This window comes from Orbicella franksi, chromosome 1 (genome assembly GCF_964199315.1).
Source record: "Orbicella franksi chromosome 1, jaOrbFran1.1, whole genome shotgun sequence".
Lineage (NCBI taxonomy): Eukaryota > Metazoa > Cnidaria > Anthozoa > Scleractinia > Merulinidae > Orbicella > Orbicella franksi.
This window is the reverse complement of record NC_138145.1, coordinates 26,018,335-26,045,247: the sequence shown is the minus strand read 5'-3', so window position 1 is coordinate 26,045,247 and position 26,913 is coordinate 26,018,335. Positions and strand designations below refer to the sequence as shown.

At 37.4% G+C, this 26,913-nt stretch overlaps 1 protein-coding gene and 2 long non-coding RNA genes across 5 annotated transcripts in view; 1 reads left to right on the top strand and 2 right to left on the bottom strand.

Annotated features, from left to right (window-relative positions):
• LOC145499353 (uncharacterized) lies at window positions 1–26,584 on the top strand. 3 transcript variants are annotated; one of them, XR_014050919.1, is made up of 6 exons: window positions 1–353; window positions 433–504; window positions 1,996–2,102; window positions 4,509–4,548; window positions 4,837–7,400; window positions 26,575–26,584. It is a non-coding gene; the product is annotated as an uncharacterized LOC145499353 (long non-coding RNA). The 3 variants fall into 3 exon arrangements; XR_014050921.1 differs by lacking the exon at window positions 26,575–26,584 and adding an exon at window positions 585–609 and having other exon boundaries at window positions 4,837–7,378; XR_014050920.1 differs by lacking the exon at window positions 26,575–26,584 and having other exon boundaries at window positions 1,996–2,098; window positions 4,837–7,378.
• Window positions 14,642–20,646, bottom strand: LOC145499309 (uncharacterized). Its single transcript, XR_014050914.1, has 4 exons — window positions 20,167–20,646; window positions 18,441–18,622; window positions 17,746–17,949; window positions 14,642–15,725 (listed from the first exon to the last, which is right to left on the bottom strand). It is a non-coding gene; the product is annotated as an uncharacterized LOC145499309 (long non-coding RNA).
• LOC145499317 (NBAS subunit of NRZ tethering complex-like) overlaps window positions 20,910–26,913 on the bottom strand; it is a 57,971-nt gene continuing 51,967 nt past the window's right edge. Inside the window, exon 63 of the mRNA XM_081478823.1 lies at window positions 20,910–23,630. Coding sequence (XP_081334949.1) covers window positions 23,310–23,630 — 321 coding nt within the window. The 3' untranslated portion in view covers window positions 20,910–23,309. The remainder of the gene's footprint in view (window positions 23,631–26,913) is intronic.

Sequence of the window (26,913 nt, the reverse complement as noted above, 5' to 3'; positions counted from 1 at the left end):
ATACTCTCGGGGGGAGTCTCAGTGATACCTTTTGTCGACATTCCATACCATTTAGAGCAAAAAAATATTTTCGAAAATAATGTTTGAACTCGCTTGTCGTTTCTAAACAAATTATTAAAAGATGCAAAAATAGTAATCTGTGCGCCAGAGAGCTCAATCCCAAGCAACAATCAAGACGTATTTTTCAGTCTTTTTTAACCTCCTTACTGTTACTAAGTCTGTCCCCTCTCTCCCCTCCCCTGCCGCCTTACCACGGTTTTCCCACTGGTCTTTGCGAGTGTAGTTTCCCTTCGCCATTTTACAACACGTGTGCAAGAAAAACAGTAGAAAATGGAGATTGCTGACCTTCAAAGGTTTGTTCTCTGTCTAAAAACGACTTGAACCAGTAATGTTACCTGTTGTGAAACATTAGTTAACTTGCTTTGCTCGTAGGTCGGAGCCACAAGGGGGAATGAGGTCCTGAGAGGCGTTTTGTTGACCTCTGAAGACAACCCCTGAACAGTGGTAAGTTTAGCTCGTAAAATTACGTTTACAAAGCTCATAGGATAAATTTAACCTTATAATATAATTGCTCTTTATTTCAGTTTGATGTAACAACTGCTAGACAAGGTATAAATATGACTGTCGTATGTTAAATGTTGTTATTCCTGTCAACTCTTACTTGAGTCACTGGGACAATCCATTTGTTTTTATCTGCACACCCCCCTCCTACTGAGGGTACCCTCTGATAAAGGGCTTGTAGGAAAATTGTCAAAAGAGCCAAAATAATTTTATACCCCTCAGATGCAAACTTCAAAGGTGCTGACACCAAAAATCGATGCTGACCACCAATGGAATCCCTCCATGGGAGGGGGGGAGGGTTGCAACTAAAAAACGGGATGCCCCACTCCTAAGATGTGACTCTCGTGTGTTTGTGTCAAAGACTTTGATCTCTTGCCTATACAGATCAATTTTTTTTATGCCTAAACAAAAATTTGAGTTTTTACAGCCTTTACCCAGACCTTTACCAACACACTTCCCATTACTATGTGGACTAAAATCAATGCAAGAAAAGAAAAGTACAAGTAATTTATTGTTCAATTAGGGACATCAAAATTCCTCCCCATTCCCTGTCTGGGCATACCAAGTTAATGTAGTATCTGTATCAGTGGTAAAGAAAATGAATTTTGGAAATATCCATCTCTCATGCAACCCCCCCTCCTTGGGGGGGGGACTTCTATATGAAAAGGTCAGGATGTTCCTTATCTCGCTCATGGTTATAAATCAATGATTCTGGTCTCACTTAGGGTGTCCATGACAAAATATCGCTATTTAGCTGTCAAAGTATCTTTTACTTTAAGGTGCACTCGAAGAAATAATGATCATAAAAACACTCGTATTTCTATTTTTAAGCTTGATTTCCACCGGTCTCTTGAGTGCGGTCTATTAGCCTAGGCCTCTTTCCTGAACAGCATCTTGTAATCGAGCTTTTTCTTTTTTAATTGATATCTTTTACGGGTCAAATAGAGCTCTAGCCACGCCCAGATTGGTCTCCTTTAAGGGTTTAATTCAAATTTTCCAACAAGCATCCCTGGCCTTTTCATATGGGATTTCCCCCTGGGGCAAAAGCCTTCCAATTTGTTTGATGTTAAGTAGTATGATAGGTTACTTTGTTCATGGGAAATTATGTTTTGCTACATAGGTCTGCTATTTTAAATGGTGTATTGGAAGATGTTTTTGACTGCTGTAAAGGTTTCCAAGTTGCATGTCCAAATGACAAATTTTCAATTGTGGTTACCCTTTTACAACTTGAAAGAAAATAATTGTACCTGTGTAGTATGATTCTGTCAGTGTAAACTCTCTGAAATGGAATTTCACACAGTTCAGGAAACATTGAAGATATATTTGCTTGCTTTACAAAATAGAATTCTCAATACTGTTGCAGCTGGTTAGAAGAATGTTTTAGTATTTTGAGGTCAATGGAAACTTAAGAGGGGCTGAAAATGTGTTTTCCAGATGTGTGAAGAGGGAACCAAGAAGATCAAAACCTTGTAATTAGGATGTAGCAATATAATATCCAGGTAAGCAAAGTGATTTACAACTTGTACTGCTGATTAGTGTAGGTAATCATACAAATGTGAGTGTAATTAAGGATTCACGCTACAAGTGATTCTTTAAAGCCAGGGGGTGATTAATAGGCTAATCAATTGATTAACCTGAAGTTAACTATTTGAATGGCATATGATTAGATGATTGGTTGACTGATTAACATACTTTCAAGCTCATTGCATGTAACAGATTAAATGACTGACTGACTGATTAACTGACTAATTTATTTGATACAATGACAGACAGATTGATTTACTGACTAAGTGTTTGATTGGCATGACTTGCTAATAAATTGAATGATTTGCTGATGGCAGAATGACCAACAATCTGATCAAATGATTAACTTCATTGACTGACTAATTGAATGGACAGTTCCTGACTGATGGACTGACTGACAGGCTGATCAACTGATTTGTTGATTGAGGGCAGGATAACTGTTTCTAAGAATTTGGAGGGGATCTTAGGTCTTGGATTTTGAAACTTGGAGGGGATCTTAAGTCTTACATTTTGAAGTTTGGAGGGGACTTTAGGTCTTAGTATTTGGGGTTTGGTGGGGGGGGGGGGGGGAGGGGGAGGATCCTAGGTCTTAGTCCTTAAGATTTGGAGGGTATCTAAGGTCTTAGTTTTTGAAATTTGGAGGGGATTTTGAGTCTTAGTGTTTGAAATTTGGAGAGGATCTTAGTTCATAGTGTTTGGGATTTGGAGGGGATCTTAGGTCTTAATTTTTGAAATTTGGAGGGGATCTTAGGTCTTAGCTTTTGAAATTTGAAGGGGATCTTTGGTCTTAGTTTTTGAGATTTGGAGGGGATTTTAGGTCTTAGTTTTTGAAATTTGGAGATGATCTTAGGTCTTAGCTTTTGAAATTTGGAAGGGATCTTAGAGCTTAATTTTTAAAATTTGGAGGGGTATGTAGGTCCTAGTTTTGAAAGTTCAGCGAGGATCTTAGGTCTTAGCTGTAAAATTTGGAGGGCATGTCAAGTCTTAGTTTTTGAAACTTGGAGGGGATGTTAAGTTTATTTTTTGAAATTTGGAGGGGACTTAAGGTCTTAGTTTTTTGGGATTCAGGGGGGATCTTAGGTCTTAGTCCTTAAGACTTGGAGGGGATCTTAGGTCTTAGTTTTTAACATTTGGAGGGGTGCCTAGGTCCTACCTTTGTAAGTTTAGAGGGGGATCTTAGGTCTTAGTTTTTGAAACTCGGAGGGGATCTTGAGTCTTCAGGTGATTCCCTAGTAAAAGAACCCGCAATAGATTTCCAATGAAACTTGGTATGCTGTTCTTACAGGACAGGGAGATATTAAAAACGTAATAAAAAGAGGGGGTCACCATGCTTGTTTTCACGTCACAATGCTGACAAATATGGTTATTTAGGTGAATTTTGGTAATCTCCATGCGCAACAAATAAGCTCGATTACTTTTCAATACAGCGGGTTATATCACACAGAGTTTGACTTTCTTTGATTGTGTATTCATCTACGTCCCTGAAAAAATGTGTTCAAATACCCTGCATTTTTTTATCCTTTATAGGAAACATAATTTGGACATGCGCTGTTGGGCCCATTATGTCTCCCTCTGTAGTATTTATTTCATTTGCCTAAAAAGGAGTCATAGATTTCTGCTGATTTTTTGTCAGTTTTTGATTATATTGTTCTCATTGAAATTATGAGATAAAAAGTGGGGGTCACTGTGCTCGGTTAAGAGAAAAGGAGCATTTATTTCGCTATTGAGCTTAGTTTGAGGGAAATCTCTTACGTTTTGTATGCGCACGTGCTCATGTACACACGCTAATGATGCGAAAATTGTGCGCAGTAGGGATGCGCAATGCAATACTAAGGAATCACCTTAAGTTAAGAGGGGATCTCAGGTCTTAGTTTTTAACATTTGGAGGGGATCTTTGATCTTAGTTTTTCAAATTTGGGAAAGATCTTACGTCTGAGTGTTGGAAATTGGGAGAGGATCTTAGGTCTTAGTGTTTGGGATTTGGAGAGGATCTTACTGTAGGTCTTAGTTTTTGAGATTTGGAGAGGATCTTAGGTCTTAGTGTTTGAGATTTGGAGAGGATCTTAGGTCTTAGTGTTTGAAATTTGGAGAGGGTCTGAAGTCTTGGTGTTTGAAATTTGGAGGGGATCTTAGGTCTTAGTTTTTAACATTTGGAGGGGTACCTAGGTCCTAGTTATGTGAGTTTAGAGGGGATCTTAGGTCTTAGTTGTTGGGATTTGGAGGAGATTTTAGGTCTTAGTTTTTGAAATTTGGAGGGGATCTTAGGTCTTAGTTTTTGAAATTTGGAGGGGATCTTAGGTCTTAGTTTTTGAAATTTGGAGGGGATGGTCTTAGTTTTTGGGATTTGCTGAGAGGCGTATTGATTGGTGGATTAATTGATTCATTCATTGACCCTATTTATTTATTTTATTTTATTTTCTCAGGTTTTTCTATGTGGTTGGGGAGGAGGTTCTTGATGTACAGGTACATATCTACAACTTATTTGCTTGATAGTGATCAAATGTATAAGGCATGAAAAACATCCAAAAATGTGCACTTCAGGGATAAATTGTCATCCACAATGTCATATTTACACCTTGATGGCTTTACATTGAAAAATATTGGCGATCTTGGATCTCTGTCACTGACTGGTTGACACACTGAACAAACATCAGCACAACCTCTGCATTGTTTTGGTTTAAAATTTATTTGGTTAACCAAATGTTTAGTGTATGCTAGCTGGTAATAAGTTAACTTTTATTTTTACACCAGTAACAGGACTCTAACAGATGCTCATCTTGCCCTTCGAGATCAGATGTCAACAGGAATGAAGTGGATCAAGTCTTCGAGCAGTTATCTTTAGTAGTGCATTATGTTTTACTTTGCAATCCAGCTTTTGGGTGAACACGGTAAACAGGTCTAAACAAAGCTATCAAATAAGCCAAGTTCTGCTCTGACTTATTGTCCTCTGACATGCGATGTATTTTCACCAAGGTTGATTTGCACAGTCAATAAGAACAGCTTTCCAACAACACTTTATTTTTGAAACCGTTACTAAATAACTAAGTGACTTGTTAGGCTACTACTAACACTTATTTGAAGAGCTCATTGAGTGAGTGATAACAAGATTACAAAATTTTATTTGATTGATTAGTGACAGAGTAATTGTTTAAAAGATAAGACAAACTGGCTAACTGATTGATTCACAGCTGGATTGACCCACCGACTGACTACTGATGACTGACTGACTGACTGACTGAATGACTGAGATACAGACTGACAAACTGACAGACTGTCTGACAGACAGATTTCTTAGCAAATTGTTTGTTGGATTTATTGTCAAACTACTACTGACATGTGCCACATGCATGCAGACTGATGGACTGTAGAATGGATGAATGAAACAACAAACTAACCGACCACTGGTCATTGGCAGATCGAGATGGACAAACAGACAGACAGACAGACAAGCAGACAAACAGATAGACAGACAGACAGAAACACGGTCTGACTTGACAAAATGAATTGAAAACCTGTATTTCATCGGGAGCCTCAGTATATTCTTTTGTTCATGGTGTAGACTGTTTGCGGCTTCTGTTATCTCTGAAGGCTTTAGAAGGAGAATGAAACTTGACAAAAATTGTGGACAAAGCAAAGAAACCTGGATCGAAGTACATTGCATGTCTGGGGTATTAAATATAGACAGTATGGTCAAACCTCACTTGGCGACCGTACATGAGTGTGGTAAAGTTCCAAAATTGCATGTATAGCCAAAAAGTCTCTGAGAGAATTCTATCAAAAGCATCCAATTTAGTTTAAAAAAATTTGTGAGAGGTTGCCTATGGGTGGTTTGATTATATCTTTACTTAAGGTAAACCTTGACGAGTACGTTTTCCTGGTTTCATCTCCCCTGATTTACGTGTTACCAAAAAAACTAAACAGATATCACCCACAATTAAAAGCAAAAGTCGAGAGCTAGAAGCATTAGCTTTGGAGCAGAAAGCTTCAGCTAAAGCAGACTAATTATTTTCTCAGTCACAATTTCGCACAGCAACTAACCAAACATTGAAGAGAAAATATTCTTTTTTGTTTTCCATGTCTGTTTAATTGGCTAGAACTATAAGTTTCAACGGATCAGGAGAATTGTTTCTTGTAAACGTAAAAAAATGGCAATTTTTGGTTGTAGTTTCGGTCGTTTGAAATTCAAAACTTTGTGGGCGATGCGTACAAGAAAAAATTGCATGCTCTTTTGGTTACGATGATTTCAAGGATTTTTTCATGTAGATTACTAGTGTACGATAAAATTTCATGGTAATTTTGAATTATTTTCCCGATTTTCTAATTAGTTTTGAAATAAATTCCGCACCTGAAGTCGTAACCTTCAGTTGTAAGTTTGGTTTCTATAAGATCGCTCATTTTGTTTTATTTTGGTCGTGCTGTAGGTGTACCCTCAATATTCCTGAGTTCTTTCTCGTGAAAGCGAATATAAACAGATCAAGCGCCGAATGAAATTCAGTTCTCTTCCGGTTTCGATTTTCCTCACGTTCACTTGCGGTTATTTGGAAACGAGCGTAAAACGGAAGCATAATTTAGAGGTTTTGGAAAACGTACTCTGATCCAGTCCTGAGTGATGAACATATTATTTCTCCTCACTGTATCGATACATTACCAAGCAGACTGATGATGAGAATAAAGAAAATCATCAACTCGACTTAGGATAGTCTTGATATACTACCAAATTCTCAAAACTAACTCGAAAACACTGAGAGAAATAAGTAAGGAGAATTAATATGTCCAACTTGGACCTGAAACTATCATGTTTACAGTAGTCTTGAGGTCTCTATAAAACTTAGCGATACTTTTAGGAGTAGGTTTTAGTAAATGGTTTGTTTCAATGGACGCCACAGATACGTTTCAAATTTTATTTGGAGTTTTAAACTGCATTTGCAACACAACTTGGCACAAATTCTGTGCTTCTTAGGATAGTCACACACGCTTACGTGACATCATGTCACCTATCTACTTAGCTTGAAGACCACAAAAAGGGATTTGAAGATAGTAAATTCACTTAACACTTTACGTTGAGCCAAAGACAATTTGTTTCGTTCGCTTTGAACTACTAAGGGACATATCTGTGGCGTATTTTGTCATGAAAAACGAGCTGTTTACTAAAACGTAGTCTTAATCGTGCTGCAAAGTTTTGTGGAGACTTCACTGAACTTGGCTTATTTTAGTTTATCTGGTTCACTCAAATGGTTGGATTGCAAAGTCAACAACATTTTATTGAAATAAAAACTGCCTCTGTTGTCCATGACCTTTATAATGTATGAAAAAAAGTGAAATAAAAAAAAATAACCTAGCCAATCTTATCCCTGCTGTTGTGTTGCTTCCACTCTGGTGCTTCAAGTTAGTGCTGTTTCTTTAGTCCTCATTTAATATTCCAACTTTAAAATCCTGGTCTGTTTTATCTCATCCCTTCACTCAAGCTTGGGACAGTTGAACACTTGGAAGAGTCGACCGTTTGCTCCCAAGTGGGGTGGACAGTGTAAAAGAAAGTGAGAGTTTACTCCCCATGTCTCCGGGGTCTCAGTCTTAATTTGTCACAATGCCACACTGGAGTAATTTTGGAATTGATAAGTGAAAAAAATTAATATGCCAATTTGTAATTTGATTGAAGATGCTAATCCGCAAGTCCATGCATCGAAAAAAATAGATGATTTGCCGAGGCGGCCGCCAAATAAATTAGCTCGCCCTCCCAGAATTGGATGAAAACCAAATTAGGTTGGAAATGCCCACGACCTGGAGAAGAAAAACCGAAGCGCTAAAGTATGGCGCTTAATTTCAGTGCTTAACCGTTGAAATCAAAGAAAGATTTGAACACAGAATTCGCCAGTCTGACTTCCCGACCAAACCACCGGCGGACCGTCATTCCACAAACTTCACCAAAGAGCACAAGTCGCCTAAAGTCTCTCATCTGTGAAGCTACCGATGTCAGATTTCTCTCTTTAATTTGGATGAAAAACACTGGCCGATATTTATGTTGAAAAAAAGTTCAGTGTCGTTAATAATCGTTAAAAAAAAGTTGGGAAAAGGTTAATTATTTGGTTTATTCGGCTTGTTTGTTTATTGTCCCATTTCGGATTACGTGACGTTACTCAGAGAAGCTCGTGCAAATGAATGAATAATTTTTGCCAAACAAAGGAACGATTCTCCAGGGAACATCCGTAATCTGAAACGAGCAATCAACATACGAAGCGAAGAAGAATATCTGTCGTTATTTGTAAAATAAAACTGTGCTAAAGAAATAAGGCGTACTGCTGCTTAGCGTTTAAAATGTGGACGTCAAAAACGAAAATGAAATTAGATGTAAAGTTATGTGGCATTTGAATATTAAAAGTTTAGGTGCGCATGCAAAAAAATAATTGCTTAATTTTGTTGTCGCTTTTTATCTTATTTGGTAGGGTTTTAATTTAAAATCCTGCTTGACTCAATATTTGAAGACTTAGTACTAAAAATTTAAAGTAAGTTACAGTTTTAAGTTGAATATTTTTTAAGAGCTTTTGCAACACTTGCTTTCTTTACAGAGTAGAATTGCGTGACAAACAACATAACTGTTGCAAAGAACTTTTAAGTTCCTTTGTTATTTTGTTTGTCACGCAATTCTACTCTGTAAAAAAAGCAAGTGAAAAGTTAAAATTTTGAAAACAATGGGGCCGGTTAATGCTTACTCAAATACAAAAATACCGAGCCTAGCTGAAAAGCACTAACCAAAAACGACAGTTATAGTGATAGTGAATTTTTCTTGGTTTTCAAACAGAAAAAATAAATTTCAATTTCACAAAGAAAAAGTATATTAACTTAATCTATATTTATGTAAATTAATTTATATTTTTAAATTTTGCACGATTCGTAGGAGGAAAAAAACACAGAAATAATCAATTGAAAGTGAAAAGATAACCCTTCGTCAATAGACTGATTAACTATGAAATGAAACAACGTCCCTTTAAAACTATAGTCAAGTCTAAGCCTAAACCCCGAAACCCCAATTTAGTTATCACTCAAGAACCTTTAAGGAGACTAAGCAACAGCTTCCAGCACTAAGATTTCTGATTTTGTTTTGGTAACTAACACAAGAAATAGTTTTCAAACAAACAATAATATTGGCCAAACATAGATTCTCATGTTGGTTTCCTAAACAACCCCAGAAATCCCAGTGCAGAAGGCTGGTGTTTCCCCAGTTTCTGGAGTGGTGAAGTAATGAAAGTTACCTATTCTATGAGTTACAAATAAATTAGGACAAGTTACAAGTTGAATTAAAATTAAAATAAAGAATTGAAATTATTAGGTTTTGTGAATTGTTTTATAAAGAAAATGTAATGTAACTGAATTAGGAAAATTAAGAAAAAACAAAACTTAGTAAGAAACTGCTAAAACATTTTTCAGAAATATTTGATTTCTTTATAATTGGGCCTAGGAATATTATTGTTATATTATTTTATTATTTTAGTTTTAAAGGTTATATTTTAATGAAAACCTATGAAGAGAGAACATCTGACCCAGTAGCAACCCATCAGAGAGACCCAGCGACCATCAGCTCAATTTAATGTCATTTGCAAAAATCCAATCAAGTCAGAGTGATGAAATTCAGTGCCCTTCTCTGTCCATGCTTTCTCTAGAGATGCACCTTCCTCAAGCACCATAATTCAGCACTCCTATTTTACAGCCCTAGTCATGGAGCATTTCTGGATACATTGACTGCAAAGAAGCACTTCATTGGGCCGAAATTGAGTGTGTGGTACTGTAACAAATTAAGTGAAACCCTGAAGACATGAAAAGCAAACTCTCACCTTCCTTCACACTGTCCTCCCCACTTGAGAGCAAACAACCAACTCTTCCAAGTGCCCAACTGTCCCCAGCTTGAATTACAGGATCAGATAAAGCTTCCCAGGATTTCTCAGTCAGAATATTTCAGAGGACATCAGAAACATACACCTTCTCAGAGGCAGAGCTTCCACAACTCAGCAGGGACATGATTGGCTAGATTTGTGTCTTGGTGTGTGTGCCACCTTCTGTCCTGGAATTAAATAATAACCTAACAACTAATATTATTAGTAGATACATACAAGCTCATTAGCATCAAAAATAAAGTATGCTGCAATAAAAGAAAAAATGGCTCTTTCTTGGTGATACAAGTCAAGGAAAAAACGTTGGCACCTACACCTTAATTAACTTAGTGTGTGCAAGAGTTGTGCTCAGAGTACTGAGCAGAAAAATCCTAACAGCCTAAAAGTGCATTCCTAAAAAAAACCATAAAGTTTGTGGAGTTTAAAGGAAAAAGCACAAGAAGCTTAAGAGAGTGTTCAAAATACAATAACTTGCAACACCAAGAAAGAACCAAGAAATTCATGGAAAGTAAAGGAAATATATTGATCAAAGTTGACCAACAGTCTGCATTATGAAAGTCTTGGGCATAATTTTGTGATCATTTGTATAAAGTGGTAAGAGGTTTAGTGATACTTGCATGGGTGTATCAAAATTTTGTTTCTACATTACATGTAAAATACAATTATTGTAAAGTAAAATCAAACCTAGCTGTAAGTTTAAATGCAGACCGTTGGTCATAAATATAAATTAACCTTTACATATATGTCTATCCTTATATTAAACTATGAGAAAAACTAATATGGAGTTACCCTGAAAAATTAAGAAATTCAATCTGAAAATGAGAATAAAAGCTTTGGAAACTAAAAATAGCCTGATTCAAAGAAAATTCCTATGTGACCTTTTAAAATGATATTGTTTAGTCTAAATTGCTGTTCTCTTTTTAAAGAACATTTTTCCTTTCGAAAGATAACTACTTGAAAGCTTTTCTGCAAGCTAAAGAAGTGCATGTACTGTCATTTTATATTGTGGCTTAGTTGGCTAAGAAAATGGTAATTTTTGCAGGAGGGTAAAAATAATGTGGTGGCAACAATGAGTCTTAAGGTGGCTCCCTATAGTTTCATGATTGCACATGCACATAGGACGAAAGCTCAAGTAATCTGTGCACCCTCAAAGGAAAACGCTAGTGTTTTTCAATTTCTATGACGTCAACATGAGTGCAAAAAGCAAAACCAAGCGTGAATTTTCTCACGTTTCCTTTGGTGAATTTTTTAAATTTGGCTCAGTTGTAACTACATACAATTCCTATAAAATACCCTATTTTGTTAAAATCTGTCAGAGTTAATCTGATATATTTAGAAGAATGACAAATTACAGGATATTGGAAAAACCATCTGAACAACCTTGAGTTTTTACCAATTCAAAATGTCAGGCAATATTATTTCCATGATGTGGCAATGTATGAAAACATTTCACCGAAGGAAAGTATAAATATTAAGGAGTAAAGGCCAAAATGAGGAATACATCTGCCTGTCATTAGATGATATGTTGCCATGGTAACGGCCTTAATCCAAAAATTAACAACCAAAAAGTAAGCCTTACTTTAACAGTACCCATACTGGTAAATCTCCACAGGGAAAACTTTAAGAGAAATTTTCCTCTTCTAACTTGCACTCTATAGGGAGGGTGTTTGGAAATACTCTAGGGAGCCACCTTAATTGTTTGCAGTGCTCTAAAATGTTAAGTACCAATTTATGCTTAGTTTAAATTTTGTGCTGAAGAGCTTGCTGATCCACTTAATATACAAAGTAAACTACTATAACAAAGGTAAGAAATAGTGTTACAAAGTTATGAAAATCCTCTGAGTAGCAAAGAAAATATACTAAATATATTAAATGGTTAAATTAGTGCCCAATCACTTCCAGTCCTATGTAATGAAAAGCCAACTGGGAAAAGCAAAATAGTGTGACCATCAAATTTGGTGCCCTATGCACATGCTGAATGTGCTGAATAACTCTAATGTCATGTTTTACCTAAACGTTACTTCCTCAGTTTGCCAAATTATGTTAGTCCCATGAAAGAAAAGTGGTTTAGCAGTTTTGCATCTACGTTGCTTTTCATTATGAAGTAAGAAAACATAATTTTGCAAAATTGAAACTTGAGACCAAAGCTTCTAGAAAGCTCTCAAAAGTTGCAAAACAGTAATAAAAGAAATCTCATAAAAAGTTGTAGTTTGCAAGACTTTTTAGCTGCTGCTTTTAGAATTCTGATATTTAGTAATCCTTCAGCCCCATTTGGAAAGAGAGATCAGTTACTAGTTTCTCCTCACAGTATCAGCTACACATTTCAGGTGAGCTGAGCAAATAATCATGCATTAAAAAAATTGCCTTTGTTTTAGGAAGGAATAAATTAGAACCTTAAAAAAAGAATTATGACAGGTGAGGAGAATTTCTATGCTGGTAATTATGGTTCTCACGGTTGAGCAATGTACCACTGTAGCTCAACAAGGTTTTTTCATTAATTTTTGACATACTTTGGGGGCTTTTAAAACAATTATTAAATGATAAATATTACTTATCTGGACTCTACACATAAGGGTAAAAGGGAACCACTGCTCAGAGGACTCTTATGCTTGAGTATTCAAACTATTCTCAAATTGAACAAACAAGTGCAAAAGTAATATTTACCAATGTGTTCAAAATAGCCAAATGGAATGGATGCTATATGAATCAGCTGAACCTTTGTGAGTAACTGGTTCATTGCTTAGAGTCAGAGGTCTTTACTGCAGCAATGTAGTTCCCACAACAGTACATGTACACGTATGAATGTATCAAGAAAAAAATTTCTATGAAAGATAAGCTTGTTGCTCATCATAAAGTGTAATGTTGTTTGGTCTAAGAATTCTGCTTGTCCCTGTTTCAAAACCTATGAAGCTGATTGCCCAGATGGATTGATTGCTGATTGCCAGTTAAAATAACATTTTACCCACTGAGTCTTAAATGTTTTCCATGTTTCATTGTGCAGGTTGAATTTTCAAGAATGAGAAAAATTGAGCCGATTCACAGTCAAGATCAGAAATATATACCATTGGCTTTTCAAGAGAACTTCCTGTTGAATTAGAATGGTTAAATAAAATATCTTCAAAGGAAGAAAAAATAGTTGCTTTCCAAGAATACTTAGCAATCAGTCAAAATTGTTAGTAATAACTATGCACATGGCAGTAAACCATGCACCAAAGGATTGGATGTCATTCTTTGTATACAAAACTGCTGAATTTAAGTTGTCTCTTCTATTGGTATGTCTAGAAACCACTTAACAAAATAAGAAAATAAAACACATAGAACACATACTGCAGTGAAAACTGTATACTGCAACAAAGACCTGTCACTCCAAACAATAACCCAATGTTAATCACTTGCACATTCCACTGGGGCAATAGTCAGTTGCAACACAAAAAAAGACGCTTGTTTGAGCAATGGTGGCACACACACCTACATGTTTAAATAATCTTGGAATAATGCTCATCGTTGAGTAGTGGGGTTATGGGTTGCACTGCATGTAAATGTAGTTTTTGTAGGTTTGGTAGTCTGTAATGTTTTGACAGTTGTTGTAAAGAGTATTGTAAATATTGGTAGTTTTCTATGTTAATGGCAGTATTTTGAGCTTCATTGGATTCCTATTATGTCTGCAATGAGGTATTGAAGTCAGGTCTTGTATAAGCAGTTTGTGGGTTTGTTTGTCATCAGCAAAGTCGTTCATGTATTTTGCTAACAGTAGGCAGTCAAGTCCATAACGGCTGGTCTAAGTATCAGTTCTTTTTGTTAATCTTTCGTCAAGTTGTCATTAAGCATAGCTAGAGTCTGCTTGTAGATTGGAAGCTATTCTGCTTCTGATGTTATGTATCCTTGGTTGGTTCTAACAGGTCTCACTGGAGAGACAAAACAAACCTCAACAGTGCAGTTAGTTACACAATTTTTTTAGTCCATAGGAGAGTGCCATGTAAGTTATGTCATGTCAATTTTTGTCTGTGTTCACTATAACCAAGGGCTGTTGTTATGCTGGCTCATTTGTAGGCAATATGAAGCCAGTTAGTATCAGTTCTCTAAGTCTGTTAAGTAGCTGTAGTCAGTCATCTGTAGCTGTAGAAGTTTTGCCTTCTGTAGGAGTCGTTTGTCTAAGTTTTGTCAGTTGCTACATGTGACAGGTGGGATTTGACCATCTGAAAGACCTCTTGATGAGTATTCCAGAGGGTTTCCAGTACAAGTCCATTGCGAACAAGATGAAGATTAAACTCCAGAGTTGTTGGTTTATTCATCCGGTGTGTGAAGGACATTTGTTGGTGTCTGATGTTTTGACAACCTGGACATGAGCAGCAGTCATCTTCACTCAGGAGTCAAGTGAAACATTGTTGTCAGTTGATGGTGTAACTTTAAAGTTCATGTATAGTATTTGGTCCTTTGAAACTGATAAGTGGTAGTTCATGTACAGCGCTGCTGCTGGCAGCTCAGACTTGTGCAAATGTAGTACAGTCATTTGTCAGTTTAAATCTATGTATTGTTAAAGTATTGTTTGTAAGTCAAAATCTATTAGTTCTGTTTGAAGTTAAAGTTTTCAATTTGTTGCCTAATATGTCATTTTGTAGAGTCTATGCAGTTGCTTGTTGAGTGGTGTTTGTTCTTAGTTTAATGGCTGTGCGTGTCATGCATTAAGAGTCAGTTTTGCTTGTTTCAAGCCAGTGCAACCAATGCCAAGTTTTAATTACACAAATCTGGTCAGTCAAAAACTAATATGCTTACAATAGTAAATGAGAACTGGGGTTGTGGAACAACAGCTGGGTGAAAAACCTCCCTCTACGTCCACTTGCACTAGGAGGAAAACCCCAGGCCAGCTGTACCCCATGTTCAAAGGCCTCCCGGGCTGGGCCAAATAAAGTTTAATACTAAGTTAAATAGCTAGTCAGAGTTAATGCCCACAAAATGAGTAAACATGCACATAAAAGAGTACTCTGTGCATACACAGTACCTGTGCATGTTGCACAAATATTTGCAAGAGTTTCATTTTGAGAACTGTTTCGAAATTAGAAAACCTAAAATAATTCTATGGAGAGAAATGTAATCTATTATTAAGATCTTCTCTATTTTTTCAAAGAAAAAAAAAGACCAATGAAAATATTTTTTTTGCCTCATTTAAAGTGACATTTGAATTTAATATTTTCAATCCCAGGATTAGACGAATTTTTGTTAGTATTAATTTGGAAAAAAAGTTGCATGCTTTGTTACATTCAGAGGTTTGCATCGATATCACGAAATAAAGAAAAATGGCAGCAATTCATGCCATTATAGAGTGATTTTCTCTGAACCCGTGAAAAAGAAACTACTTGTTAGTGTGTAATATTGTCTGCCAATTAGTATTAGTGGATGGTATGCAAAAACAAAGACTAGAAAACAAAATAATTACTAACTATAGGGGAATAGTAGGAACTAATAGGAAGCTGTGGCATGTAAAATTCCACTATCTATTTCACGGGTTAAGTAAAACCACTCTATTCATGTATGTCATATACCATTAATGTTGTATCTTTTTAGTAATAAAAATATTGTTACTTTAAATCATAAATAGAGAACCTTTACTTATTAATACCATTAGCCATAAATCATCTTGACATCTTGTCATTCCAATCAATCTCTAAGTTTGGCCTTCCAGTTCTTGCCTGTTTCCCTTTCCCCAATCTCCTGCAGTCTTGGGATGCTGTCTGTGTACAACCAATGTAGTTTAGCAACCTGTGATAAAACAAGCATTTGATCAGTTTAGTTATTATCCAAGAGAGAGCTAGACAAACAGATTTTGTCCCAGCTGTGGTATGGATTTAATCTTTGTCTTTTCCAAAATCCATTGGGAATACATTAAGTCACCAACAAAATATATTGTTTTTCACTGGTTTGGTGGCTTGATCAAACAAAACTGGGCTGCAAAACTGGAATCAAATGAATACTTTTGGTTTCCATGGATCTGACATAAAATAATGCATATGAGAAAAAGAAACTACATGTACAGTCCCACTCTATCCTTGGACTGACAAGAAAAATTTACATTTAAGGCCTGGTTCAAATGTCAAGCTTGAGATGTCTCATCATAATGTCAAAATTTAAATGGAAAATAACATTTGACTTCAGGACAACTGTAGCTTGACATTTGAACAAACATCAGACTAGAGTTGAGTGGCATGACAAGCTTAATAAGTTGTGATACCAAACTTGAATGCAATGTTGATTTAACGAACATTAGCTACAGTGTTTGCTGGACTCAATGCATGGAAAAAACTGCCAGATTGAATTTTGAAAACTTTGTTTCAAAACACCACGTTATAATATATTCTAAATCATAAATCATACGAGCACACTGTTGAGAGTGCAAGTTTGGAAAAAGATGAACATGGTTCCCTGACTAAACATTTAAAACATTTCTTACAAGCATTTCTTAACCACGTGGCCATGGGCCGAGCGCAGTTCTTGGTTTACACAGGGTTAATTATTTTTTTTTTTTAGTTTTGTCTGTGACCAGACCCAAACTTCCTTTCGGCCAAATTTTGAATCACGCAACTTGTGATGTTTATTAGCCAAAAGCTGCTGAAACATTAATACACAGACAATGTTATGGATACTGTTTTCTTTATTGTGTTTGAAATATATTTTCTTTTGGTTTTATCGAAGCGTTGGATTTGAAGGGAATAATAAATTCGCTAAAAAAGGTATTACGTTGGCCATAGAATGCGCTGACATTGCAGCTTCCACTTTCGCTACATGACAAATAAGAACATGTTTACTTTGCAAGACAGTCTAATTTATTTGCAATTTCGCGAGTATTTCTTGTGGCTTTAGGCAAATGAAGTGGATTCTTTGGCTGTTTCATCGCAGCGAGTTCAGAGATCGGAAGAACAATTAAATATTTGCCAGCCAAGCAAAGAATGTGTCAGAACGTGCAAGGATTACTTCATTGGCAGGATAACGTGGCCATGGATAACGTAATTCTTGAATTATGTGACTCATGTGACTACTTTGCTAGCTCTTTACTCTGCATTGAAAAAAAACAATTAAGTTTAACCATTACTTTTAAGTAAGTAAGCTGTTGTTAATAGTATTATCGTATCGTTCATATCATTCATGCTCATACGTATCCTGAAGAAAGTTTCAGATTAAGACCATTATGTCATTGGAGATTCCACAACAGCTACGACTGATGGTGCAATAATACAGTTTGTGTTGATCAAGTGATGTGGTGTCTGCAGTAATCAATGAATCATCAAGGACTGCTTTGGAATGTGCACTGCATTGTGACTGTAGTGCTAAGAAAACAGTTAAATTTTAAAAGCATGGTTATAAGATCTAAAAGATCTTCTTGTTTCATTCAGTGGAGATGCAGTGGTCTCATGGATAGTGCATCCAGGTCAAGTGGCCTGGGTTCAAGTCCTAGCTGGGGACATTGTGTTGTGTTATTGGGCAAGACACTTAACTCTGACAGTGCTTCTCTCCAACCAGGTGCATAAATAGGTACTGGTAGAAATGTTTCTAGTCGCTTTATGCTACAGAAACTGAGATAATCTCTGGCCTGATGGGCAATTTGGCTTGTATGCAGACTTAACCTACATGTACCTACTAACAAAACATTTCAGTGACCTCTAGAATATTTTTTTTTGGTTGAACAGGAAGCAGTGTTGGATTGAAGTCTTGTCTTACATTTCTTTGATTTCCCAAATCAGAAATGCCAGGCTAAGGGTGAAACAAAGTGACAAAGTGTATTTACCTAGTAAATGGTTTGGCTTGTTAACTTTCCATCCAGGCATCTCCAAGTGTATAGCATCCATCCACTGCACATCCACTGTCCATTGAGTCTTGTCTGCTGTCCATCCAGACTTGTCCACCATACAGTCAGGTTAATGTCACAGTTTCCATCCAGACCAGTGTCTTGTCCAAGTCAAAGTATCCATCCAGCCTTGTCCATTGTTGACTATATTAAAAAGAGATTCGTGGGTGTGAAGTCATTTGCAACTCAGACCAATTAATTATTGTTGGAAAAAGCAATCAATCAATAAATAATTTGTTCTTCCCAATATACACATGCACATACACATAAACTGCCAACCATAATAGTCATCAAAAAATTATGTTCAGAGACAAAATAAGACCTATTGTATAGTCAGGGCTAAATATTAACTAAAGTACTAAGTGGCCAGTTTCCCTGAATTCTAAGTGGCCAAAGAAAAGACTGCACGAGGTAAAGAAAATTTTATTTTTGATCTATATAGGAGAAACTAAATAATAATGGTGATTGGATCCCTGCCTAAAAGTTCAAATTTTCAAACCTTCTCACTAAGATGTCAGTTCCCTATAAAAAGTTATTTTGTTTTCTTAATTTTTGGTTGAACAGAAAGTGTTGATGGATTGCAGTCTCGATGCCAGGCAAAGAGTGTATCAGTGGGAGTAAAAGAATGTATTTACCTGGTCTAAATGGTTTGATTTGTTGACTTTCCATCCCACTGTCCATCAGGCTTGTCTTACTAGTAACCATCCAGACTTGTCCACCATATTGTCAGACTAATGCCTTGTCCAAGTTCATGGAAATATCCATCCAAGATTGTACAATGCCCATTTAGACTTGTCCATTTTTGGCTACATATGTACTGTGACATTCAACAAAGATACACACAGTAAGTGTGAAATTCTTGGCAATGCAGACCTGATAATAATGATTTGATTACCATAGCAACAGTGTAACCTGCTAAAAACACCTTTAAATTTATCTTTAACTGCTAATAACTCAAAAACAAGCACAGTGACCCCATTTTTATTATTGAAATTTCATTAGCAGGATAAGATACAACTATTGGCAAAGTTTAAAAAGAAATGTATGTGGGACTCAGAGCCACCTTAAATTTTAAAATTTATGTCCCCTAGTATATGAAAATGAACTAACATAATGGAGACCAGAAAACTTTGGGGAGTGAGACAGAGGCAATTTCTTAGCATTCTCAAAGGGCCACTGGTGGCCCTTTGACAATGCTAAGAAATTGCTTCTTTCCCACAAACAAAACACCCTTAATTATAACTTTAGGGACTTATAACTCAAAATCAGCACAGTAAAATTTTTTTATATTTTCAAATTTTGATAAGCATGATAAGACGCAACTTTTGGCAAAGTTCAAAAAAATTCTGCACATAGGATTGAGAGCCACCTTAAATTTTCATACTGTTGCTATGGTAACCTATTGTGTCAAGAAAATGATAACGTGTTCACCAATGATTGAGCAGTTCTATGATGTAAGGGTTATTGACCAAGTGTGAGGTCAAGACGGCTGGATATTGGCCAAGTTCTTTTTTTGTGTGTTTATGGACCGATATGGAGTTGAGGTCCATAAACTCGCAGAAAAGAACGAAGCTAATATCCAGCCATCTTGACCGAACAAGCTTGGTCCATAAAGGATTTATTATATGGCTTTTGGGGAAATTTTTCTTGCGGGACATGGTGGGTAGTCCCGAGCAGGCAAGATAGCTCCATCTTGCCTGCTCGAGTAGCCAATCACAGCACAGGATTTGATTCATCTTGCTGGCTAATGGAGCTAGCCATATAATAAACCATGATTATAGCATCAAGTGATAGAGAGTGGTTGTAATGACCAATCAAAACTCTAAGTGCTGGACCTTAAGCTTTTTCGACAAAAAATCTTATTTAGCACAGAGGGCCATGATCACAGGACACGTTGTATGCTAGTTCATTTTCAGCGTGAGTTTGTAATTCACAAAAGGAATACAACAGTTTTACAGAAGTTCAAAACAACCTGTCTTTATTTCACTCTTATGCCCGTTGTTGCTGTTGTTGTTTTGCCACGTGCACACTACTTGCAATCCTTTCTGTTTAAAATAAAGAATTTTAGCACCTTCTAGCATCTTTTAGCACCTCTAGTGTACTCTAAAACGATCTTTCAAGGAGTTGGAATTCACTTTTGTTCACTACAAACTCAAACAAACATTACTGTCCAATATTTCTGTTCAAAGCAACGGCGCGCGTGCAAGATGTATAAGAATTTGAATTTCCCGCGGAGCAAAGAGCAAAACGCACTAGCAGTATTTTATTCAACCAAGTTAAATGCTTACCTAGGGATTAAAAAGTGAGCAATGAACAGTACTATAAACTTTGATAAATAGCAGCTTTTATGCTTTAGCTTACCTTTAGTAGGAGTCTTGCATTAGCCAGGAATTGCCAACATGGTTTCTATTTCAGTGTTTTGCAGGCACTGCAGATCTTTTCTCTGCCCCCAAATCCCACCAGACGTAGTAAAATGCGTTTAAAAAAACACAAATGATACATAAGTGGCGTCTTTGTCGTAGCTTTGGCCTCAAAATAGGTTCATATAAACCCGCTTCCACCGCCATGTTGGATGTGGAATCTCGTTTTGTACACGAACACCTCACGGAAAAAACTCGCGGGAATACCGTTTCACAAGTTTGCGCGGGAACGTATGCGGGATCACGCAAGATCGCGTTATTTCTCCAGACGCATCCTCAAGATGGGGTACGAGATAAACTTACTTCTCTCCACACGCACTGCTCTCTCGCGTTTCGTCTCTCGTTATTAAAAAGAGATTACAAATAAGAGACGACTGGGCCGCCTCTTTGGTTTGTTTTCTCTCTGGTAGAGAAGGCAAGGAAGGATTGACAATCAGCGATTGGGGTACCTCACAAAAGGGCATGATTTCAGCGGGAATCCAAATAGTCCCGTTTGGGTCTGGACCCGCTGGTTTTGTCTAAATTCGGTCCTTCGGTCTCGAGTATCACTTGACACCTTAAAATGCTCATGCGAAATAGAGGCAAATAATAAAGAAAATAAAAGTCATCGCACGAAAGCAAAATTTTCCTACTGTGACCAAATCAATCAAAAAGCGAGAAAAGCTATTGACAATGTTCGCGTCATTTTGAATAAAATTCACTTATCTTTGTTTACGGCAAGTTTACGGCGTCTTTTCCAATCATTTAATCCCGGCATTTGACCATTTTGGGGTCTTGTTATTGTAAAAAACAAATTGACGTCAGTTTCTTATGCGTCTGTCCTCCTATTGATGATAAATTTCGTCATAACATTGTCAAAGTTTACTGCGGAACCACTCGCCTGCGGCTCGTGGTTCCACAGCCACTTTGACAATGTTATGACGTAATTTATCATCAATAAGAAGACGGACGCATAAAAACTGACGTCAATTTGTTAACCTGCAGATGGCGTAGTGCACGCGCTAACAAATGCAAGAGACGCAAATGTTACTTACTGGGGAGGTGGTGGGAAAAAATGTAACGGACACAGTAAAAGTTTTCAAAAAAGATGAATAACTTTGGCTTGATGAGCTTGACATCACAAATTTGTTCTCAGAGCCTTGCTCTCCCAGCTCCACAACCAATCAGTTAGCTTGACTGCGCTTGCGAGTTTCGTCCTTAAGTCGCTGAGCAAAAAAAAAACTTATCCACACTGTCCCGTGTGATAAATTCCAGTGTCACGCTGTTTAGAATAGAGTAATGCCTCGTTAAGTGCTTCAATGAAGATTTATCAAAGCTGCACATTTCCCTGACTGCAAAGATACTAATCTAAGTCAGAAGGCCAAGTCTGTCATTGCTAACCTTTATGCAGGAGAACAATAAGTTATTTACAACCAAACTGTCCCAACTAATAAAGCAAAGTTCTACACATGGAATCAAGTGAAAATTATGTTTAAAGAATTCTCAATACAAATACATGGAATATGGACTAAGGGGTGGGTTTACTAAGAGAATTATCTTACATAACTGTCCTTAAAAAAAAACAAAATTCTCACAAAAACACTACTTTTTGATGGAAGATTTTATTAGTGTCAGGTTTAGACCAAGTTTACCATCCTCCAATTTTAGACGTTTAAATACACTCAGATTGGTGAGCAGAAAGAAAACCTCACGTTCACGTTTTTGGAGGAAATTACCTTTGTTTAAAAACTTGTCCCGAGCCAAAACAATTCATCTAGAAAAAGCAAGCTTGATTTGGATAAGCAAAACATGTTAATAAACTGAATTTCATGTGAAAGCAGGGTAATGGGCTCCTGATGAAAGATGTTGCACGAGACAGCATCATCTTCGTTGCTTTTGGATGAAATATTTTCGTTCACAAACTACTACAAGAAATGGACCATTTTATCCTTTCATGAGGGGGTGCAAATTACCAGAAAGAAATTCTCGCACAAGACAAAGCGACACAAAAAAAAAGTCGCACAAAAAGAGCCACACAAAAGAAATATATGAAGCAAATCGAAACAAACCTTGCACGACCTGACCCTAGAAAAAATTCCTGTTCAGAAACTTTTCCCACCTCCCCCCCCCCTAAAAATATAATGGTCCATTCCTAATTTTGATTTCCTTTGATTTGCAATTTTTATCGCAAATTATTAATATTATGACAAACAGTTGTTTTCTATGCAAAAAAATATATCATTTTACTTTGATCAGCGATTAACCAGTTCAGGGAAAATGTTTTCCACCACATTTCAACTCTCAATAAATATCCCTCAACTAGTGCTTTGACTTCTCTAGACCTAGAATCTCATAAATAAATTATATTTATTATATGGCTCCGTCTCACAAGGACTGAGAACTACCGAATTCACAAATTTCATTAGCTGAAATCGATATTGAAAGCGGTCTAGATTTTCCCACCCAGACCGGCGTCTAGACAGGTAATGTTTTACCGTAACAAAGTTGCAAACTAAAATGCAAAGTCATTGACTGTTTTCATCTAACAATATTTATTTATGGAAGTGGCAAAAAGCCTGATGAGAAAAAAAAAGTAAAGAGGACGAGCAAACTTTAGCAGTTAGCCGTTCGCAAGCAAAATGACAGTTAGTACAAACCAGTTACATTACGAATTAAATTATATTTGTTTGCGCCATATAATAAACATCTTATTAACCGAGCTTAGTCGGTCTGTATGGGAGAATCTTGACCTCGGTCGTGTGTACAGACCTCACTGCGTTCGGTCTGTACTCACGACCGAGGTCAAGATTCTCCCATACAGACCTCCTGCTCGGTTAATAAGAGATAAATATTAAAGCAAGATTTTTTTGTCCTGCCTCAATTCAAAGTGGTATTTAAGCCTAAACATTTCACCACTTCACGATGCAAAATATTTAATTACTATTTTTTAGTCTCTTGAAAGACCTCTTGTGTTGCTGTACTTAAAATGCCAAAAACTATTATTAAACTGTCCATATTCAAAATCAATTTTGGTTCCTGCCAGGAGTTTGCTGCATGGTTCTTGCCAGAATGCCAGAGGACCAGGCTCGGTTGTCATGGTTTCAACTATCTCCTAAGCCACCTTGACAGGGCACCTACAGCAGAGTCAAATGTCCTCAAAGCAGGATGTGTCCCATGGTAATTCAACATTAACGTCCCTGCTTCTCCCCAGTGCCCTGCTGCCTGTAACTGAGAGGCGACAAGCTTGACTCGTGCACCTGGCTGTGATGCTGCTGTGTCACCTGACTGAGTGTCTGTGTGTCCATCAGGGTGGCGGACAACAAAGCTAATGAGGGGAGTAAGGAAGGGAGTTTGTGCCACCTCTGCTGTTAGGCCATGTGATATAAGAAGTTCCAGCAGTTCATCATCATAAGAATTTGAATTGGGCTGTTAAGACAGAACGAATAAAAAATTAAACAAAAGCAGTTAGGAAAGAAAAATCACCGAGACTTTCAAAGCACAATGAATCAGATCGGACAAGCTGTTCATGACAGCCTTAAAGACACTAAATAAAATAAAATAAAATACTAATTTATAATTTTGTCAAATGTGTATATTAAGGCCCCGTCGACACCACGCCAGAGAAGTCTGAAAACGCATCAAATGTTTTCAGGCCACACTACGCCGGAGGAATTTGATCTGAAACGCAACAATCAACGGTCATTTTGGATTTGTGTTTGAGAAAAACTCGGTTAGGGAAATGGCACGATAGTCGTGACGTCACCGTTTCCGAAAAGCTTCGTTTTAGAAATGTTTTCCGTCCACACTAAAAGGCAAAGCCAGCCTGTTCAAATTCCTCCGGTTTGTAGAGCGCTTAAGAAAAGCTCCGTTTTCGTGACGGATTAGTGTGGACGGTAGGCCTAACCGGAGAAATAAAGCTGCGTTTTTATTTTTCTCCGGCGTCGTGTGGACCGGGCCTAAGCATATGCACTCCGGTCAAATTCTAACAGGTTTGATCTGTAAATCAATACTTGAGCCCCATGGATCTTCTTCCCAACACAGTGCTTACAAAGAAAGTCTTTCCACTTCTTCTGTGAGCAATACACGGGTTAAAATATCACTGATGAAACACATACATGTCTTACTGCCCCCAGACATATCTAATATTAGTCCATCAGCTGAGGTGGTTGTATGGCTCACTTTAGGGGAACAAACAAAACTTGTATATTCTTTATCTTTGACTATTAAGCGTCATAAAAATGCATGATAGCAAGGATAGAACGGTAACTTTCACTTTGTGAATCGAATTTTAAATTTACCCCCACTACCCTCCTTTCGGTCGCCATCTTGGAATTCTAAACGTTATTTTCTTATATGTTTCCTTTCTTAGAGGCACACGATATTTTTGCCTGGACGTATATTTGAAATAATTAGTATCTATATTATTTCAGTATTGTCTGTAGTTGTTCAAGCTATGATGACGTCATAAATTACGTCACAATGGCCGCCATTTTGTTTTCTAGTTAATGTATTCAACCTCTATTTCAACAATCTGAAATAACTAAATTACCCACGAGGTGCTCCACATCATAGCACTAGAAAAAAACCTTTTTCTTCGTTTAGTTTATTAAGCGTACTACGTCATGAACCAATGTACCATAACTTAACGTAGATACATGTAACTAGGTCCACACTTCAGTCCAGGCGCCAGGCTCGTATAACGCCCTTTGTCACTACTGTCACTTGCATTTGGATCTTTAACTTCTCAAAGTCATAAACAATTCATCAAACTTAAACACGGTAAATCATAACCGTGACGGTGTTTGGATATCTGATTGCTTTAGCAGATATTTCTACGATTTTATTTTTCTGTTTGTCCTTAGTTGTAGTTCCGATCGAGAAGTTATATCAAACACTCAAGACTCTGTTTGAGCACCTTTCCAGACACCTCAAAAATTGTCAAAAATACTCCGCTACTAGCGTCGTATTTCAACTGCCTTCTCTGTGGTGACGGCTCCTCTACAGATTGCTGCTAGACAATTTGCTCTTGTAATGCGACGTCAGAGAGATGATTGGCATGGCCGCAAAGCCTCTGGCTAGATTTTCCCGCCTCTGGCGCAATGCCTCCTCTAGTATCTCTTCAGATACCGTTCACTCCTTCCCAACTCTCACCATAGCTCGGATATACCTTTCACTGTATTGGAGAATTATTGCTTACCAGAGAGTATCACAGGCTGTGATCGTGTGTGCGCCAGTAGGAACTTTCATGAAGTAGTCCTTGTCAATGCCTTGGTCAAGTTACTTCTCCAAGCTGTTAATAACTAAAGAAATTTTATCATTGTGGTCTTTCCACCTCTTCCATTCTTCATGTAGCACATTCCAAGGTTTTGACTTTGAGCAAGCAGTAGGACAAAGATATCAGTGCCCTATCTGACGAACTTGCTCGCATGTGGCTGCGTCTTAATCCCTAGCACTTATCTTCGTTTGTCTCGTACATGATCCGGTAACTGAGCCTGCTTCAGAATGCTTCTTTCTTCCACTGTGACACCAGGGAATTGGCAATGTCAGGCTTGTTTGCGGTGACACTGAAAAGCTTGTTCCCTGACTTTGGAGTATAGGCAGGAAATATGTTCTCCGTTACAGGTTGACACTCTCTAAAATCTTTCGACATTCTCGATCGATGCCTCGCGATGCATGCCGAACACTTCTCAACGTGCCTGTTGCCGGTGCTTATTACCAACTCAAACACTCTTAGCGACCACAAGAGACATACCTCCGGAGGGCGGGATATTCAACTTCTGCAAGACTACCATTCAAGGTATACTGAAAATACTGGTTGCATTCTCTGGGTATTTCTCGGTGACTCTGATGTGTCACTCTTGCTGTTGGGAGAGTTTTACGCAGTTGTTTTTCGCGGGAGTCCACAAGGATCGGCAAAAGTCCAAGGGAGTGGACAAAACTATCCGACAAGTGCCATCAGAGCAAATACATCACGATCCATACGGGGAGGAAGTACTACATCCTAGTTGCGAACCTTATGCACAGCCTACAGATCCTTAAAAGACTTCAGCTTGGCTTTCTTGAATGGATCTAAGTAATCTGAAGTGGGATTAGATGAGCAACGGTCGTTACAGTCATTCACTGCATCCTTTACCTTGCTTTTGGCCTGCAATAAGTCATCACTTACTTACTGTTGTCGCTTTGATGCCCCGGCGTTGACAAGCTTGTTAATGCTGCATCTTGTTTCCATGGCTAGGTGATAACATCCTTGAGCTGATCCACCAGCTTTCCTACAGCTTTGATGTCTTCTTTGATGATACTGGAGCTACCTCCTTATGGATGTAGGCCTGTGATGAAGTAATAGCTAAATACTCGTGAAGAAGCTTTCTAGGCTAACCTAGAACCCTGACAACCGCATACAATGCATTCATCCACCATTGATCACATCATGGTGCAGAGGAAACACTTTTGCACTTTCGTTTGTAAGACCCATGTTTGGGAACTAGGGTTGGATGTAGGAAACAGGCAAATGATTGTGAAGGCTTTGTTTCAACAAACTGGCAATTTATATCTATATTTTATCTACTTGCCCTCTTTTCATGAAATAATTTTGAGAACCGTACCCCACAATGTTTTTGCAATGATTATAAGTGCAAAATGATCATATTGTGACCAATAATCAGGCGTAGTGGCGTCACTTATGACGTCATGTACTGATAATTCAAGCACT